This window comes from Pituophis catenifer, unplaced genomic scaffold (genome assembly GCF_029215685.1).
Source record: "Pituophis catenifer annectens isolate HBS135680 unplaced genomic scaffold, rPitCat1.0.hap2 SCAF_2, whole genome shotgun sequence".
Classification (NCBI taxonomy): Eukaryota; Metazoa; Chordata; class Lepidosauria; order Squamata; family Colubridae; genus Pituophis; species Pituophis catenifer.
This window is the reverse complement of record NW_027256882.1, coordinates 81,600,683-81,620,901: the sequence shown is the minus strand read 5'-3', so window position 1 is coordinate 81,620,901 and position 20,219 is coordinate 81,600,683. Positions and strand designations below refer to the sequence as shown.

General features: G+C 38.7%; 2 protein-coding genes across 2 annotated transcripts in view; one reads left to right on the top strand and one right to left on the bottom strand.

Moving 5' to 3' along the window:
* The window catches only part of LOC139312327 (inter-alpha-trypsin inhibitor heavy chain H3-like), a 31,675-nt gene extending 24,422 nt beyond the window's left edge, over positions 1 to 7,253 (top strand). Inside the window, exons 14-19 of the mRNA XM_070937033.1 lie at positions 320 to 345; positions 1,201 to 1,343; positions 2,765 to 2,969; positions 4,809 to 4,978; positions 6,396 to 6,507; positions 6,596 to 7,253. Coding sequence (XP_070793134.1) covers positions 320 to 345; positions 1,201 to 1,343; positions 2,765 to 2,969; positions 4,809 to 4,978; positions 6,396 to 6,507; positions 6,596 to 6,725 — 786 coding nt within the window. The 3' untranslated portion in view covers positions 6,726 to 7,253. The remainder of the gene's footprint in view (positions 1 to 319; positions 346 to 1,200; positions 1,344 to 2,764; positions 2,970 to 4,808; positions 4,979 to 6,395; positions 6,508 to 6,595) is intronic.
* Positions 7,254 to 19,326: 12,073 nt separating this feature from the next.
* Positions 19,327 to 20,219, bottom strand: part of LOC139312326 (inter-alpha-trypsin inhibitor heavy chain H3-like) — a 37,137-nt gene continuing 36,244 nt past the window's right edge. Inside the window, exons 19-20 of the mRNA XM_070937031.1 lie at positions 19,916 to 20,027; positions 19,327 to 19,827 (exon numbers count right to left, since the gene is read on the bottom strand). Coding sequence (XP_070793132.1) covers positions 19,698 to 19,827; positions 19,916 to 20,027 — 242 coding nt within the window. The 3' untranslated portion in view covers positions 19,327 to 19,697. The remainder of the gene's footprint in view (positions 19,828 to 19,915; positions 20,028 to 20,219) is intronic.

The window sequence follows — 20,219 nt, the reverse complement described above, 5'->3', positions numbered from 1 at the left end:
ACCTTAATTAGGTGCAATTCCTGAAGCACTATACTCAGACCAAGAAAAACAAACAAAAACAAACAAAATCTAAGCCCATCAATGTGCAAGATAGGTGCACAAATTTCATTCCATTACTTGGTTTACTGATTGTCCCTGTCCTTCCTTCAAATGTTATGTAATCCTTGCCTCCCCCCAAATATTTCCTTTCCCTGCCTCAAATGTGAACCTGGCCTTCGAAGCTATTATTGAAATGGAGCAGAATGTTAACTGATACACTTATAATTACAACAATTGTTTTGTTTTGTTTTTCATTTCTTTTATGCAGGAAAGCTACAAGTGTCCAGCTATCTACCTCCATCCATAGTTCCTGACTATTATTCTAGTGGTGAGTTTCTTTTTTAGAGTTCATAAATATCCAACACACACACACACACACACACACACACACACACACACACACACACACAAAGAGTGATTGATATCAGTGGTGGGTTACCCCCGGTTCAGACCAGTTCTATAGAACTGGTAGTAAAACCGGCGGAAGGCTCCGCCCACTGACCCTGACATCATTACAAGCGATCTGCGCATGCGCAGAAGCTTCTGCACATGTGTAGAAGCAAGGAACATGCGCAAGCGAAGTGAGCGCGCACATATGTGATCCCGTTGCAAACCAGTAGTAAAGGTAAGTAGAACCCACTCCTGATTGATATCAATAATAAGAAAAAAAGTAAGGAAAAAATAAAACTTTCTGAGGTCCTGGACAGTGAATCCATGAAGTAAAGGCAACAAAAGGCTTTCAGGTCTTCCTGTTTGAGACAGAACAGCCAATTGCTGGATGTGGACTGAAATGTCTCATGCTATACCTTAAAATGGGAGGCGCTTCAAGGAACGGATCATGTCTAGTGCAACTATTGCTGCCTGTGAAAGACACAGGCCTTATTTTTTTCTCAGCTCCCTCAATCATCAACTAGAGATGATTACATAACAAGAAAATGAAATCAACGAACTCCTCTTCTTAATTTCCAATGTTGGATTAAGGCTAAGGCCCATGTTACAATAATGTTACCCTGAATGTTCTTTCTACTGTAAGGGCACTACAGAAATATACTAAATAGAAGCTCTGTGTCTTTCCATACCTTTTATTCTTATATTCTTCTATTTCATTTTAAATGATGCAACACAAAAAATCACAGAAATATAACGACCCACTGATGGAAGCATGATTTTGGGTAATTTCTTCTTTGCAGTTGATGGAGACCCACACTTTATTATAGCTGTACCCCAGAAGGAAGATGCCCTTTGTTTCAACATTAATGAGGAGCCAGGGGTGGTGGTAAATTTGATAAGAGATCCAGTTACAGGTGAGGCTTTCTTTTCTGAAACTGTGATTGTAAGTAAGAAAGATATTGCACTGCTAGATCAGTTTATGGTCTATCTAATTCCATTTGATTTCTTTGAGGTCTGTTTCCTTTGGATAAAGAATATGCAGATAACATGTAAATTCTTTACCTGCCACTGTCTTTCATATTTGACTAATACTAAGGAAGTTTCTACTGCTCTCTTCACAAGACCTGTTTAAGTGTTATGAATCCAGAAGGCTTGCCACACATGAGGTGTATATACTGGGGTTGCCAAATCGTTAGATTAGTTGCTGACAACCCCATATTCTAAAGTCTGCTATAGCAGCAAAGGTAGACAATAGAAGTATCACTACAGTATCCCAATACAATATAGCTTCTCCCCCCCTTTCAATCCACAAGGAGCAATTTTCATGCTTTGGCTAGGTTATTATTGAAAAATTGAGCCATCAACTCTATATAATCATATAGGAGATGCACAGGTATGCTAGTCCAAATGTTCATCCATTATATAATATATTATATTATGTGGTTATATTATATAACCACACATACATTGATTCCATGTCATGCTAGTGTATCTAAAGAATCTAAAGAATTCACAGGAACCATATATTCAGGGTTTCCTAAGCTTATCAAAGCTTCTACTATATCCTAACATCCACTCACCATCAATATATCTCAAAACAGATTATATCCTTTGGTTCTGAGTGTATTTACCATTTTGTTAGTTCAACATGGCTATTTATTCCTGCTAACTTCTGTACTCTAGATATCAACACCTTGAAAGTATTGTAATAGATGTCAAAAGGTGAGTTCACTTCAAGGAAGCCATGGTGATTCTTAGGCACCAATCTACAAGAGATGATCACCATAGCAGATTATCGGAAAAGATTTGATTTTAAATCATGGAACATATCCATATACAGCAGAAATGGATTTTTATTGAAAAGGCTTCAGAATGTGATGCATGTATTTCAGAGCTACCTGTACTACAATATATGACTTCTAGATGCTGGAATTACCAATAAATGGTCATTGCCCTTTGGAGAAGCTATTTGGATATTTTTAAACCAATCTGTTATTCTCTGAAGAAATAAAAATGTAATTATCCCCAATTAAAGGAGATTGAGAAAATTAAATTACTCTAAGAGGCATAATTCATTACGCTACATATTTCAAGATTGCTTAAAGTACAAGAGGGGACCAATGGCTTTCTTTTTAGTACAAATACAATATTATGGTAAAGGAATATGCTGTCAATGAAGATTAGGGGGAAAAGAAATAAACATTTTATTTTCATTAGAGTCAATCCCAGTTTAACAAAAAATATGTAGTATGGAATTCTGCCTCCTAGAAAAGACATTTAGAAAATATGTTACTTATACATATGCCATCCCTTTAACTTCATTTCTGGACTTTAGGTTTTACCGTCAATGGACAGCTTATTGGCGATAAAAAGAGCATCAACAATGTAAAACCACAGAACACATATTTTGGAAAACTTGGGATTGTAACTATGAATCAGAATGTAAGGCTTGAAATAACCACTCAAAATGTCATCCTTCAAAATGGTATGGAAAAGAGAATATTCAGTTGGTTTCATGAAGTTGGCTTACAACAACCCGGGTGAGTTTTTTATATTCGTAATATATAAAAGCATTATTCTTAAATCAGGGATGAGCGACTTAAAGCTTCTGTAATTTTGCACATCTCTTGGTCTATTCCAAAAGCCTAAGGCAAGATACCAGATCAGGTTTCTGACAAGTTATCCTTATTTCTTTGCAAAATGCAATGAGAGAAAAAAGAATGTCAGAAAGAATGGATGTTCCCACCCACTGTTTCTACATCTACCCTCCCTTTGGGCTCTGCTCTTAATCTCTGCTTGTTTTAACTCTATTAACAATGCATTCCCCCAACAGACTAACCCTGAAAGAAGGTGACTTTCACACAGAAACAAGTTTGCTCAGTCCTAATATAAATAAAGTAGGGTAGATCTAAATAAATTCAGCTACAGATAAAGACAACATGCTACAACTTCCTTTGCAAACATGAGGCATGCTTTATAAAAAAATAATTATGTTGCAGTGGTGAAATTCAATTTTTTTTACTACTGGTTCTGTGGGCGTGGCTTGGTTGGCGTGGTGTGGTGTGGTGTGGCTTGGTGGGCATGGCAGGGGAAGGATACTGCAAAATCTCCATTCCCAACCCACTCTGGGGCCAGCCAGAGGGGGTATTTGCCAGTTCTCCGAACTACTCAAAATTTCCGCTACTGGTTCTCCAGAACCTGTCAGTACCTGCTGGATTTCACCCCTGATATGAAGTATAAAACATTCTATATGGCCTATGAAATACCAGTGAGATACATTTTTGAAATATATATTGAAATATATATTTTCAATATATTTCAGATACTTAATATGGCCTATATTTAAGTAAATATGTACCCATGTTCTAGTTATCTAAAAAAAGTGATGACCCATTATAAACAATGGGCGAAGTGGAATAATATTTCAAGAAAGAATCTGCTTATGTCACTGAGACTGAGGTAAGAACATGAGAAAAAGGATGTGGAGTCCATGGCTAGAAAGCTTCTTCTGTTACCAATGTTTCTCACCCTTAGTAACTTCGGGATGTGTTGATTTCAACCTTCAAAATTCTCCAGCCAGAATTCCTCATATCTTAAAGCTTCAAAGATTGACTACAATTGAGCCCCAAATTTCTATTGTTTAGCAAAACAGTTGTTAAGTGAGTTTTGCTCCATTTTCTGACTTTTCTTGCCACAGTTCTTAAATGAATGACTACAGTCATTAATTTCGTAACACTGTTAAATGAATATGGCTCCCCATTGATTTTGCTTGTCAGAAGGTCACAAAAAGTGAACACATGACCCCGTGACATTGCAACCATCATAAATATGACTCAGTTGCCAAGCATCTGAATTTTGATCATGTGACCACAGGGATGCTGCAACAGTCGTAAATATAATAAACAGTCATAAGTCACCTTTTTCGGTGCCATTGTAATTTCGGATTATAAAGGAATGATTATAAGTTGACAACTACCTGTACAGACACCACTTACTTTGATTTATCTATGAAAATGTGCCATCCAAAAGTGTAGCAGATACAGTACATATTTAAAGGGTAGGGGATTTTATAGGACTGGTTCCAGCTGCAATTGAGAAATCTAAGTTGAGAAATCTAATTGTAATAAAGTGAGGAAGCTGGGCATTGTATAGGATTTTTATGGGCATTTATATTTTTGAAACTAAACATGGTTGAAGGACAGAACCGTTAGGCTGTAGCAAAATTTAATGCTAGGCTTCATTTAAACAATAGCCATGTGCTTACAGATACCTTCTCCAGAAATGGTTCTCCCCTTGCAACCAATTTTCCTGATTCGAATTTCTGCATTATGCATACTAACAATCACTTTTTCCTGCTTGGTTTCTCTTTTCCCACTTAGTTTGACACTAATAATCAAACGAAAAGAGAGCCTAGAGGTTTCAATGGATAATGGAGCAAAGTTTATTGTTGTTCTACATCAAGTGTGGAAACATCCATTACGCCAAGATTTCCTGGGATTTTACATGATTGATAGTCACAGATTATCTGAACAAACCCATGGTTTACTAGGTAATTCAAAGATGTTATTCTAAATAATTTCTTTGTTTTGTTTTTTCACTGCTTTTCTTTCATAAGGCTTTCATGTCTTCTGAAATGGCATGAGGTTAAATTCCTGAATGACTTGGCATGAGATTAAATAGTCAGTAACACTTGAGATTTACGTTTGTTTGTTGCCAGCAATGCAGTGTTTATTTCTGGATTGTGCCTTCTGCTATCATTGTGTATAAAAGTTGTTGAGGTCTTGGTAGGGTTTTTTTTTTGGGGGGGGGGAGGAGGTATTGTTATGAGTTATTTCCAGTTTAATTTACACCAAGCACATTCCATTTGATTCCTATATTCAGATTAGGGCACACTACTTGACCTAGACAGCAATAAATATATCCTGATGTATACATCAAAAACAGTTAACTGACAAAATGGGGTAAAAGACAAGCAGAAGCATGGAGAGAGAGAGAGAGATGAACATTAGATAAAAATAGAAAAGAATAATTGCATATAGGAGTTGGGCAGCATAAAAAATAATAAATACAATAAAAAGTAAAATGAATAAAATGATTATTTATTAACTGAAGATTATTTCTAAATTTAAAAAACTCTAGAACTTTCCAGTTTAATTGGAAACTATTTTCTAGGAAATTAGCATAGACAGTTCCAAAGGGCTAATTAATGTTTTGGATTAACTCAATTAACTGAGATTTAATCCTTTAATGTATAGAATAGAGATAAAAATGGAATCACCAGTTTATTCCATCTCTTTTCTGGGCCTTGAAAGAAACAATTTGATGGACAAGGATAATGTAGCCAATCATTTTGACTCTTGGCACACTTCCTTGCTTTTCGCCTTCCCATTTTAAAGAAAAAACTGCTCCTTAATTAACAGTTTCTTCTTTAATATGAGGACAAGAAAAAAACCTATGCCATGAAAACCCATCAAGAGCCATTGTACAGGAGCTGTACACAATAGTGGGGAGAACCAGAACCTTCATTTTCTAGGGCCATTTTATCTCATCTGTAGCTCTTTGTCTCTGTCATATGTAAACACTCATACACACAAAGCTCAGACAATTTCCAAAGCAGTATTTTGGATCATCCAAACAGGCTTATTTTAAATTTGAACCTTAGTGCTCCATTGCCAATCCCAATGGTATTGTGACCCATATAAGCCAAGTTCTCTGAAAACAGGAGAGTAATGTACTGTATGCAACCTTTCTGTATAAGTAAAAAATAGGATTAGGACCTCAATAGTGTAGCTATAAAAGTAGGTACATCCAACTTATAGCCACAATTAGCACTGCTGAATGCAAGATGTAGCTCTTATCATTTGCTCTTGAATGACTGACAACTATTTAATCAAGTTCCTCTTTTGCTCTCAAATGACTGACAACTGTTTAATAATTACTGCTGCTGCTGTCATGTTTGTTTTAAGGGCAATTTTTCCACCCAATTGACTTTGATATACTTGAGGTCCACCCTGGATCGGATCCAGAAAAACTAGATGCCACCATGATTGTGAAGAATAACCAGCTGACAGTAACCAGGTAAAAAGAGCCTGACATTTTAGCTGACATTGAGATGCTTGCATGAACTGGATTCTCTAAGCTCATTGCTTTCTATGTTATGTTGTAGGGGATGGCAGAAGGATTACGTAGCTGATATCCAGCAGGGTGCCAATATCCCTTGCTGGTTGATTCACAACAATGGAGACGGCCTTATTGATGGCAATCACACAGACTACATTGTTCCCAGCATATTTTGAAATAAATAAAAAAAACCTTAAGGATGATGATGATGAAAAAGTTCATGTTATGATAACTGCTTGTGATATCATCTGAAGAAATATTCTAATACTGGGGATTTTATTGTGAATCCAAATAACTGAAACTGATATATTCATGGTACAATATGTGTATCTTCTGCTTAGATATAATTTCAATAGACTGGAAAACTTTGAATTGATTTAATTACACGTTTATTTTCTACTCATTCCTGAGTATCTGTAGGCAAGGTTTACATAACTAAACATTAAATATGGAAAAAGCGTATATGTTGCAATGTAAAAATCTCCCCAAAATGTCTGGCTAAGGCTGTGCCTAAATTTTAATAATGTTTGTGTGCAGGCATGCGTGTGTGTGTGTCTGTGTGTGTGTGTGTGTGTGAGCTCCAATAGGAATTTGTTCTGATGATTTATCACTTATATCTTTTATGTACACTGAGAGCTTATGCACCAAAGACAAATTCCTTGTGTGAGCAATCACACTTGGCCAATAAAGAATTCTATTCTATTCTACAGATCCAGCTGCTTTAGATAGATACTAAATAACACGGTTATTTGCTAAGTTTTGAAGGCCAATTCCAAAGCACTCAAACAGATGGTGCCGATATTATCTTCTGACAGTGCTCAGAGAGACAATAGCAGAACTACCATTAATCACCATTGTGGGAGAAATGTTCACAGTACAGTTTAGGTTGATGCCATCCATTGCTTTTTCATTTGATTCATACCCTGAAGGACTACATTATGTTGTTCTTTATGGACGCAGTTGAGGGGAGAATTCCATGGCTTATTTTCAGTGGGATTCAGCTGGTTCTCACCAGTTCTCTAGAACCGTAGCCAACTGTTTGTTCAGTTTGGGGAACTGGCTGCAGCCTTGCCCCTCCCCTCCCCTCCCAGCCACTCCTCCCCTCGTCCAGCCTCTCCTCACTGGGCTGTTCGAATTATATTTTTGGCGAGAATAAGGGACTATCGACTGCATTCCCTTCCCTCCTTATGCTGCAGCAAAAAGAGTCGCCACCTTCTCGCACTTTCCCATCTGGCCAGACTAAGGCCATTTGTCATTCCTCTAACCACCTGCCGTGCCCCCCTCCAAGCAAGCAACATCCACGCAGGCAAAACTCCAAGGCAGCTCTAAGGCATCCGAGAGGACGAAGCATGGGGAGATAGCATCTTGGCAACTGGACTCAGGGGAGCTCAGGGACTGGTCGCAAGAAGTCCCATGCTCCTGGGAAGATGGGGAAGAAGCTCTCCAGTTCGCTGGCCTCCCATTCTCTCAGCAGCAGTAGTAGTAGTAGCAGCAGCAGCAGCAGCAGCAGCAGCTGCCGGCGCCGGGGAGGAAGCAGGTGGAGCACATTGGCAACTGGACTGTTTCTCTCCAACCCCCTTTGTCTGCTGGATTGATGCAGGGGGACGTTAACTTGAGCAGCAGCAGCCATTGCAGTTAGGAATCTCCAATAAGGCATAGGCTGAAATTTTGTGTTATAACCAGCCCGGGCGCTAGGTTGGCCCCTGCAAAGTCCTCATCTGTCAGAGGCTTCGCTCACCACTCTCTGAGGTGCCTGGATTCCCAGTGATGGGAGGGGGTCCTTCAAGCATTTAGCTTGGCCACCTGTTTAGTAGCTCCAGCCACTCCCTCCATCACCGGGAGTCCAGGCACCTCAGAGGGCAGTGAGCAAGGCCTCGGCCTTGCAGTTTGTTCTGCTGCTGGAGGATGGCTGCAGCGACCCCACCTTGATGTAGAGAGTCTCCTCCTTCGGGGTCTTTTTGTGCAGGTCGGAGGGGGGCACAAATTCCAACTTGGGATCTGCTTCAGTCTCCTGATATGGGACTTTAGGCAAAGGCTGGAGGGAAGCACCACTGGTGGTGACGAGCCTGGAACTGGCTGACCATCTCAGCCCACTGAGCCTCCAGGCGACGGCACCTGGCCTTGCACTCCCTCAGGTCTTCTCTCTGTTTGGAAAGCCTATGCTAATAGTCCTCACTCAGTTCAGTGAGGTGCTTCTGCTGAGCTTCCAGGTGGGGAGGCGAGGAGTGGCTGGGAGGGGAGGGGTCAGGAGAGGCTGGGCGAGGCACCCCTCAATGTGAGTGACTGTGAGTTGGCCATGCCCACCCAGTCACATGCCCACCCAGCCACATCTACCCAGCTGGTCATTAGGGCAGAGGACTGGTTGTTAAATTATTTGAATCACACAACTAGACATAACTATGAAGAAGTTCTGTCAATAGCAATATGCAGAAAACTTGCAGGATGGGAGGAGGAGATGAGAGGCTATATCCTTATCTGTGAGTGTCTATTACTGTTTTTACACGTGAAGATTGCATTGGACTTGTTTACCATCTGAAATAAATTGACTCTGGACTTCAGACCAAATATAGAGGCAAAGGTTGATGCTGCACCAACAAATGTTATGGGAGAAAGAGAAGAAGCTAAACAGTACAGAGGAATAGACAAGGAGTGTGCGCACACACACACACACACACACACACATTATGGATATGAAAGAAGCAGTCCAACTCTTGGGAGGAAGTGCATACTTTATTAAAAGATTGTTGGATTCCAGCTTACAAGGAGAAAAAAAACAGAAAGAGAAAGAAAGACCTCTTGCATTGTGGGGCACCAAATTCTAAGGCTCTGATTTGCTGTTAGTATTGGGGGACCATAACTGAAAAACAGTATAAGGAGAGACATTTTATTGTTTAAAAGTACTGAGTCTTTTAGAGGTGGCACGGATGCTAAAATATATTGTTTCATGTTAACCAACAGAGAAACATTGATGGGATTAAGTACCGTATTTTTTGGAGTATAAGACGCACTTTTTTCCCTCCTAAAAGAGGCTGAAAATTTCAGTGTGTCTTATACTCCAAATGTAGCTTTTTTGAAGCTTCTTTCAGACCTAACGAGGCGCTAGTGAGTGAAGCAATCTATGCTTTGCCTGCTCCTTCCGACTCTCACTTGTAAAGTTTTTTTTCAGCCCTAAGGAGGCGCTAGCGAGTGAAGCGATCTCCGTGGTTTGCCTGCTTTTCTCATTGCTTCTCTCTCCAAAGATCAGTTGTGCTTTAAAAGCTGTTTTTTATCCCCAAGCAGGGGATAAAAACCAGCAAACTAATGTGCTGAAGCTGACCAGACTAAGGATGCTAGCCAGATGAATACCTTATAGGCAGATTTCCCCCCCTCCCTATTTTCCTTACCAAAGACTAAGCTGCATCTTATACTCTGGTGTGTCTTATACTCTGAAAAATACAGTAGCCATCACCTAATTACTTTGTCCAATTTTCTTATTAGGATTGTTTTAGTAAATCTCTCTTGGGCGAGGCTGGATCTTTCCTGCCTCTAGTCAATATCATTTATTCATGATCCCCTCCCCAAATGCCCTTCTTTTCTGGATATAAACTTTGTTATACTTCTACACATAAAGGAAATATTAAAAAAAACACAATACACGAACATATAAAAAATTAAGCTTTCAAACACAAAACTAAATATCTTGTCTGCTATCTGTCCATCTCTGTGTCCCTGTCCCTGTACCTCCCTCTCTCTCTCTCATACACACACGCACACACACACACCTCACCTCTCATATCATCTCTCATCGAAAACAACACCCTAATCAATAGCACTAGCAATAGCACTTAGACTTATATACCGCTTCAAAATACTTTACAGCCCTCTCTAAGCGGTTTACAGAGTCAGCATATTACTCCCAACAATCTGGGTCAGTGGTGAAATTCAAATGTTTTTACTACCGGTTCTGTGGGTGTGGCTTGGTGGGCATGGTGTGGCTTGGTGGGCATGGCAGGGGAAGGATACTGCAAAATCTCCATTCCCACCCCACTCCAGGGGAAGGATGCTGCAAAATCTCCATTCCCACTCCTCTCTGGGGCCAGCCAGAGGTGGTATTTGCCAGTTCTCTGAACTGCTCAAAATTTCCACTACCAGTTCTCCAGAACCTGCTGGATTTCACCCCTGATCTGGGTCCTCATTTTACTGACCTCGGAAGGATGGAAGGCTGAGTCAGATTGGACAGCCAATTGTCTAGAATGGAAGACCTCCAAGGTTCTTTCCAACTCTGTTATACTGTTACTGTTACCCTCCAAATTTAACAACCTTCTCTTCCTCAACAAGATCTATTCTTTTAAACATACCAGACAGCTTCCCACAAGATATAATTTCAAATTAGGTACTGCTGAACTACCTATTTCTTTAGCATCCAGTAACACTTTCATTTGACTGCATGGTCATTGCCTTGCTATATGAATTTAGAAGTTTTTGCCATTGCAAAAAAGGCACGTTATTTTTCAATGTAGCTATTGTCTAGAACACAAAAAAGCATTCTACATAATACATTCATTTACTCCCAGATATTAGCAAACTCTAATATGAAACCAGTCAAATATGCTGATTTTGATCACCCTCTGTCATAGTTTTAATTAATACTAGACAACCTATAACATGTTGGATCTTTCCTTGGCAATATTACTTAGCTAAAGAGATAAACAGAATGACCATGGACAGGAAAAAAAGCAGTGGGAGTTGGAGCAACTTCTGACTTCCTCCTAGCTTCCCCATTGATTTTGCTTGTGGGAAGCTGTCATAGGGTCAAAAATCACAATTATGTGGCTGTGGCTGACCACAGTGGTACTGCAATTGCTGCAAATTTATAAATGCAGCTGGTGTGAAGATCATTGAAATTTCGATTATATGGGAATAATGGTTCTTGGATTTTGTATGCAATCTTTAAATTACTGGTTTCAAAAATTGTTGCCCTATGATGCATCATTTTGGCTAATTGAAGTTGACATATAGACAAACAGACAGGAGAGTTTTAGGAGTAGAAATCTTGTTTCCCCCTCCCCCTTATTTATCTTAAATCTGAAATTTTCCATATTTCATTCATGTATGTATTAAAATGTCAACATTTTATTAGGATCCACTATTATTACAATCCAGATTATTGGGAGATGATAATCAATTTTATTAATTCAGAGATCCCCTGTTTTGCTTGCTCTTTTGTGTTGCAGCTTTTTAAGAAATGAGCTTATGGTTTGCTTTCTCTAGAGGAAGTGGGCTGGCTGCTTGGTTTGTCTTCCATCCTTCCAGCTGAAGCTTCTGTTCACCTGGGGAAGAATTTTCCTCTGACAACATTTTCCTCTGACAATAAAAGCTGCCCTCTTTGGTACAGCCTGTTTATCCTACACTAAGGAGCTAATGAACCACATCTGGTAGCTTTCTATTTTGACTAGCCACTGAGTAGGACACAGATCTGGTTAGTTAAAATAGAGACTAAAGACCATCAGCTCATTTCTTTTATTAGAGATAAATAATATGTGTTATTGAGCTTGCTGGAGCACTGCTGGATGGTCGGAGAACAAACTGAAGACTCTACAACTGTGATGGCAAAACTGGCACGCGTGCCAGAGGTAGCACGCAGAGCAGGGGTGAAATGCTCCCGGTTTGGACCGGATCGCCCGATCCGGTAGCAATGGCGGCGGGTGGTTCGGAGAACCGGTTGCAAAAATCCCTGCGCCCCCCCGCCCAACCATGCCCATGTTTTTTCTACAACCTCTTCCGAAGAAAAAATGCTTTTAAAAGTAAAAACAAAAGCTTCTGATGATTGCGCGGCCCAGCTGGGATCATCAGAGACTTTTCAAAGCATTTTTTTCTGCAACCTCTTGACCGAAGAGGTGGTAAAGAAAATGCTTTGAAAATCCTCTGGCAACTCCCAGCTGAGTTGCCTGATTGGCAGAGGCTTTTCAAATCATTAGAAAAAATGCTTTGAAAAGTTAAAAAAAAAGTTGGCCACGCCCACCCAGTCACATTAACACCCCCCCCACCAAGCCATGCTCACAGAACCAGTAGTAACAAATTTTACATTTCACCCCTGACACAGAACCCTCTCTGCTGGCATGTGTGCCATCTCCCCAGGTCAGATCTCTGTGGCGTTTCTTTCATGAGCTTCTGTTTCCCTGCAAACGACAAAACAGAAGCTCACAAAAGAAAAAGATCTTACCTCTTACCGCGCTGCCGGTGTTGGGATGCCCCACCTCCAGCTGGCCAGCTAGTCTTCATGTCTATGCTGCGCATGTGTGCATGTCTGTGCATGTCTGTGCTCATGTCTGCGCATGTCTGCATGCGTGTCCATGCATGCGCACATTCAGGCACACACGCGCCTTTCATTTTGGGCATGCATACATGCACAGTTTGGGCACTTGGTGGCTAAAAGGTTTGCCATCACTGCTCTACAGGAAGCAAGCTTTTGAATTCTTCAGAACTCTCCTTCAGGTAGATGTTATCTGCACTTCAAATTTCTACATCTGCCTGAAGAAGAGGTTTGCAAAATTTAAAAGCTTTCTCTTTCTTGTGAAATTTTAGTTAACCTAATAATAAAATTATTGCCCAACTGTAGATTTTGGATTTATCTTGATTAAGGTCAGAGTCCTGATGTGCTATTTAGCTGGATTCTGGGAAGAAGATCAAAGAAAGATTAAATAAATAAAACCTGAATATATAAAAAAAAATATTGTGACAGACCAGGGGTGGGTTCTACTTACCTTTACTACCAGTTCACAATGGGTGCGCAGGCACTTGCTTGCTTCTGCGCATGCCCAGATCGTCAATTATGACGTCCAGGTGGGGGAGCAAAGCCTCCCGCCGCTTTTACTACTGGTTCTAAAGAACCGGAGAGAACCGGGAGCAACCCACCACTTTGACAGACTAAAGTTTTCTTAAGGACAATACTAGGAAAAATTGAACATTGGTTTTAGATATATTACATCATGTTAGCTACCCACAAATGTTGCACAAATGAACAAAAACATGTTGCTTCAAAAATAATCAGCAAAACCTATTTGGAAAAAGTGGAATGGTGACAAATGAATTATGAGTTAGCATTCTGCATAATGCTGCTGATCCTGGAAAAGGGTGCAGATAGATGTGTATTTATGTACTATATGTGAGTGAAATCATATGGTTATTTTATCATTATATATTTATTTTTCTGTTTTGTGCTTTTGAGTCAGTGCCATTTTCTTGGCAATATTTCAGGAGTGGTTTGCCAATGCCTACTTTCCAGGGTTGAGATCTGATCAGGGCTGATCAAAGTGCAAATGAAGAGTTGAACAACAATCAAAAGCACCATGAAAAAAATGGAGGGCACTGCAAAGCACTTAGTCAGCAATGGGACTGAGCCTTAGCAAGAAGAAGCAGCAGGACCAACTTGCACAGTAAACAAATTATTTGCAAAGTTGGTTAGATAACCAAGATGACAAGGAGAAATGTGTGCATGTTCAATTTGAGGCATGCCTGAAATGGGAGTGAGGGAGGGAGTAACCAGTGGGTATGCTGCTATTGATCCAAGAAACCTGGTAAAAAGTAGACACACAGAATCTTCTGGCCTAAATAAACTAGCTGGAAAATGTGCTGCTAAGATTTGCAGCCTCCTATTGAAAGAAAATCTTATTTCACATGTTAAAAGCTAGTAAGTAGTTATTAGATAACTCCCTAATTCATGCTTTTCAAGTTCTACATCCAGTTATGTTAGCTAAAAGGTAGGAAATTGAACTATACATACAGAAAACAATTCAGAGAAAGGTACAGTATATGCAAATCAGTTAAGGAGCATCCCTTTAAGCTTGTAAATCAAATACAATGGAAAATCCCTTGTTGCAGAAAAAAAAATGAAAAAGGATGGACGACATTTAAGGAATTATGTCTTCTGACTCCCAAATCTGGAAAAAGTTGGGTTGGCTAGAGGAGCAGCAAAATTTCTGCAATGGTCTAGAATAGATCTCAGTCATAAAAACAAGAATGAATGAATGACAAAATTCTGTAATATACTTAACAGAAGAAGCTGTTGCTTCTTGCAGTTGCTTAAGAATAAACATCCCTAGGTTACCTCTTATGTTTAATAATGATGTTCCAGCCAATTACTAGTTAAAAGTGGTGAGGCCCTTTTTTTTGGCCATAGCCTTTACTATGATTAACAGATAGGACCTCCCTCGGCCCCTGTCCATCCTTTTACACCTAAGCATGGCACAAAGCTGTCCTATCAATATCTGTTTTTTCTACTTGGCCCATAACATTGTTTTCACATTTTCTCCAATCTATGAGTTGAAATAGGCATATATCGGCTTGTTAAAAAGTATATTTTTCCTTTGACACTGTCTTGTGGCAGCCTAAAGGTGGATAAAATCTATTCCAGTTATCATCTATTACTTTGGCAGAAGATGCTGTATTCACAGCTAGTAACTGGGCACACAAGCAGGACAGAGATTTTCAACAAAGATAGAAGATTTCAAGTCAGTTTGTTTTCTGCTACCTGGAGGGAGACTGGATAGCACTTCACTTTAGTTGGAGAAACACCAGTTTAAAAAATTTCCCAAAAGACAGAACTGTAATGAAAATTGTAATTTTAAAAGATGTTCTTATTCTCCCTTTTTCCCCTATCTACAGTAATTCAGCCTTTGCAGCCTTCAAATTAAAATAATAGGTACTACTATTTCTAGAATTAGGATTCCTTTTTTTAATACAAGGCCCATGGAGTTCCAATAAGTTGGAACAGTATTTTGCAGGCCTCCAGACTGGATGGCCTCTTCAAAAAATTCTGATTTCTGCATTTTGCATTTCTGTGTGATAAGAATGTCAACATAAAGTACACCTTAGCATCATTTCAACTATCGATTGTGAAAAGTGTTTTTCCTTCTGGATGTGTAAGTTGCTATGCATCTACACATGTATACAAATCCAACAAGGTAACAGTAAAATTCAGATCTTAAACTTGATACAGAAAAGTTATTGTGTTGTGTCATTACACTGCATGGATCTCCTGGGGGTGAGCAGCATTTGATTATAAAATAGTCTCTAAATAGAGATTCTAACCTAGTAAAATAGCACGCATGTGTTGGAGTGAAAGTAGGTTTGGGTATACTTAAAATGTATAAAACAACTGACTGGAGTTGTCTTTGCTGTTGATATAGACTGCGGATAACTAAGGCTGATAATTTAGTCTGCACCTTCTATATGGTACTAAAAAGTACTGTGCAAAAGGTTCAATTGACCAAAGCTGATGTTTATGGTCCTGAGTAATGATGCCTGCGGCACATGAAAGCATGGGAGAGATTTCCCACGGGGAGATTTCCCACGGGGAGGTTTCCCACGGGGTGCAAACTTAGTTTACATTGCGTCCATTGATTTACTGGTTGATCACAGAATCTTTTCTTACAGCCTCATATTTGTTACAGGTACAAACACACAATATTGTAAGTCGTACAAGTCATACAAGTGTCGTGATATCTACAGAAAAGCGCTTCAAAGAAATTTATCTGACAAAATAGTGAAAACATTTTAGCATCCTCTTGCATTCTATGCATGATAAAATGTCTCTATCTCTTTAGTAGAATGATATAGATACATCCAGTGTTAGGTTTGTATACCCGATTAATTACTTCTTATATGAAAGATATTTCCAAATTTGGCACCTGCAGATTGAAAGGATGTATGTCATCAGCCGACACACCCTGAGAACTTTATGACTAGCTCTTTTGTTAGTATAGGTTGGCGAAGTGGCTCAGCAGTTAAGGTGTTGGGTTTGTTGGCTGGAAGGCTGGCAGCCCAGGTTCGTGACCTGAGTGCCCTGTGAGGGGGGGGCTCCCATTCTCATCCCAGCTCCTGCCAACCTAGCAGTTCGAAAGCATGCAAATGCGACTAGATAAATAGGTACCACTTTAATGGGAATGTAACAGTGATGTCATGCTGACCATATGACTACAGTGCTGGCTCAATGGCCTTGCAACAGAGATGAGCCCTGCCTCCTAGAGTCAGCAACAACTACTGGAGTAAAATTCTCAGGGATTTCTTTACCTTTAAGTATACTACTTCTGTTAGTATACCTGTGGACCTGATAGGGTGTTCTCTCACACTTGTAGACATTTGATGGATATTTATGGGCTCTAATGAACAAGGTTACTGCTTTATTGGTGTATGCCTTGGTTGTTTCATGATTATATTACTACAGTAGTCTCCTGGCCTGTGATCCCGATTCTGCTCCCTATCCCATAATCTTGATTCAGGACAGTGTCCTTTGGCTAGTCTTATATCAGCACAGGTAGGCCTTGCTTGCCAAATGCCTCACTTAGTGACCATTCAAAGTTACAATGGCACTGAAAAAGTAACTTTAAAACTAGCCCTTGCATTTATGATTGTCACAACAACCTAGGGTTGCCAGGGTTGCCAGGTCTGCTTCCAAAAAATAGCGGACAAGCAGGGGTGAGGGTGGGGTGGGTAAGTAGTAAATTTTTTTAAAAAAAATTACAATTAAATTATATATTTTCTTACAAACATTTTAACATGTATTAAAATAATCACTTCAAAACTTTACTTAAAATTCAAAACATCAAATATATTATAATAATATGTAAAATATTAAATTACATTTTACCTTGCTGTCGTGTGTATTTTTTATTTGACTGCGCAGCTTTGATCAATTCTTTTTGTTTAAGGAATAATTCTTTAATTTCAGTACAATGTTGAGAAATATTTAAAAATATACAAAGTTCACTTCGAACTGATACAAGCAGTCGGTTACGTTCGTCAGTCCACAAATTTCCCATGACGCTGAAAATTTGTTCAACATTTGTATTTGATACCGGAATTGATGCACAATACTGGAACAGTTTCAGTAAACTCGGAGCTGGCTCTTTCTTGAAAAAGTATGTCCACTTATCAAGGGATGAATCGCCCTGCAGATGAACATAAACTTTTTCTAAGGCAGAAATTTCATCGAAGAGACTGTTGGGTGGAAGTTCTTCTCGCCATGGTGATAATAACCAGATCTTCGTCATTTCTTCTAAAGTTGGAGGATTATTGCGATCAATTAGATTGAAACAACTTAGCGTCTCATATACTGAATTGATGAAATTATACCACTTTTCTAGGTACGCAATGGCTCTTTGATACACGTTGATGGCTTCTTTCTTGAACTTTTGCACGGCATTCTCAGGCAAATGTTTTTTACGTAAGGCAAATAAAACTTTCATTCCAAAAAACTGCTCATCGTATTTTTTTTGCAAAGAATCACGCAGCTTACACATGATAATGTGAAGATCACATGCAAGAATTTTCTTGCTTTCCAGCTTCAGTAGGGTGTCTTGCATTATTGACATGAAGAAGTGTGTGAAATATAAATACAATTCTGAAATTGTTGGTTCATCGTCCTTTGCGAGTTCATTTTCATGATCCGAAATAAGGTTCCAGATAACCTTATGGCACTCATCAGATCCAAGAGAAATAAAATACGATTTTAGAGGTATCCAGTTTAAAAGAAGTCTTTTGACCGCTTTAAACAAACTTAACCAACGTGTTGGAACATGGTGCAAAACTTCATGGAATTCTGACTCGCAAAACTCAAAAAATGATTTCAACTCTTCTCGTTTCTTCACAGAATTCGAAAATTCGGCAAAAACCTTCAGCACTACATTTTCGATATCAAAAGTTAACTGCTTTAATGCATTTTTTGTGCTGTTGTGTAAAATGTGATTATTGCAATGAGCATCCAATCTTTGTCTCATTCTAACTTGTGAAAAAAAAGACAAAACGCGATTCTCCTATCCTTATTCTCTTAGACTGTACAGCTTTAGATTACGTACCATTTCATCATAAAGCTTTTGAATAAAAAAAATGTCCACTATTTTGTGAAAAAAAATAGTGAACATAATGTGAAAAAAGTGGACTGTCCGCTCAAATAGTGGACACCTGGAAACCCTAACCTACAGTCACATGATCACCATTCACACACTTTACAGGCAGCTTCTGACAAGCAGTGTCAATGGAGTAGCCAGCAGTAAAACTGCAAGTCACAGTCCTGTGCTGTATCATTTAATGACTCACAATTATTTGCTTAACAACTGTCCCAGAAATGAGGATTTAAGCCCCTCACAGTCACATGATATTTCGCTTAATGACAGATTTTCCAATCCCAATTGTGTTAGGTAAGCAAGGACTAACTGTATAGTACAATGCTCTTTGCTGTTTTTTTTCTCTAAAGCAGAGTCCCACTAAAACTATCAGTTCTTGTGTTAAGAACCCAATCCCCTCAGGATTTGTCTGCCATTATTTCTCCCTACAATTCTATTTGTTCTTTACACTTTTCTGAGAAGGCCCCTTTTTCACTTCACTGGAATCAGATTCCTCCTTTACGCTGTTCCTCCCTGAAAAGTTCTGGGCCATTAAAAGGGATTTAAAGAATGTTTTATTTAACCAGGGTGTTACGATTAATAGAGAAGAGGAGGAGAAAATTTAACAGTTCCCAAGTTCTCTTTTATTTTAGTATATATAGATATATACGGATTTATATATGCTTGATGTATGACAAGGCATTGTTTTAAATATGTTACATATGTACAATTATTATGTTTATTTGTCTTTGCTGTTAATATTTGTTTAGGCTTGACTGTTAATATGTGAACTAATTTTATTGGATTGGTTTTTGTAATTATGTGCTTTTCTGATGATAATGATTAGCTAGTATGTGTAGAATAAATACAAACACATATATGCTTACTTCAAAATCTTGAAGCACAAATTTTAATATCAGTTGAAAATTATATAAAATTTCCCAGCTGTTACATCAGTTTTTATAAGGTTTTTAACATAAGGTAAAATACCTCTTTCTAACAATGTTATATTTTGTTTCATTTAACTATAGAGAGGAAATTATCAGAGCTAATATTAAAAAGAGACTTGCCCTGTAATAAATGAAAGGAATGGAAGAGGCAATAGCTCATTAATTTTGTAGATTAACTGGTGATTTGTGATTCTTTTTGGTTAAGCATACGGTATAGGAGTATTTCACTATAGAGAAGAAATTATAATTGATTATGGTTTTGCAAATTAGGCACATGCATGGAATAATAATATTTTATTGTTTCAATAAACAGTAAATCATAATTAGATCTGTTTGATTAAAACAGACTAGAAACTATGTAGTCGGTGTATGTGCCATCAATCAGACCTTCTGCATTATTGTGAATAAACCAACAAGTAACATTTGTGCCATGCTTTGAATCTTCAGTGTAGTCTTTTTGCCATCCCCTGCAGAAAAATCACAGAAAGTGAAATTTAAAAGGCAAACTCCCTGCAGGTAAAATACCATTTCCACAATCCTTGAATGATTGTTTACCTGGTGACCGTCAGCTGGTGATTTTTAACTATCATGGTAGCATCTGGTTTCTCTGGAGTAGATCCAGAATGGACCTCAAGTATGGTAAAATTAATTGGGTGAAAAAACTGACCTGAAGATGAAAGCAGCAAGATCAGTTAAACTGTTTTCTAGAAAAGCATGTCAAATAGAAACTAAACAGAATCTTTGTCTTCGCAGAGGTTCTACTTAGCCAAAGACCTACTTTTCCTATTATTAAATATAACTTGACTTTTAAAGTACTGTTATTAAAGATTATAAATACTAAAATAAATACAAATTAAAA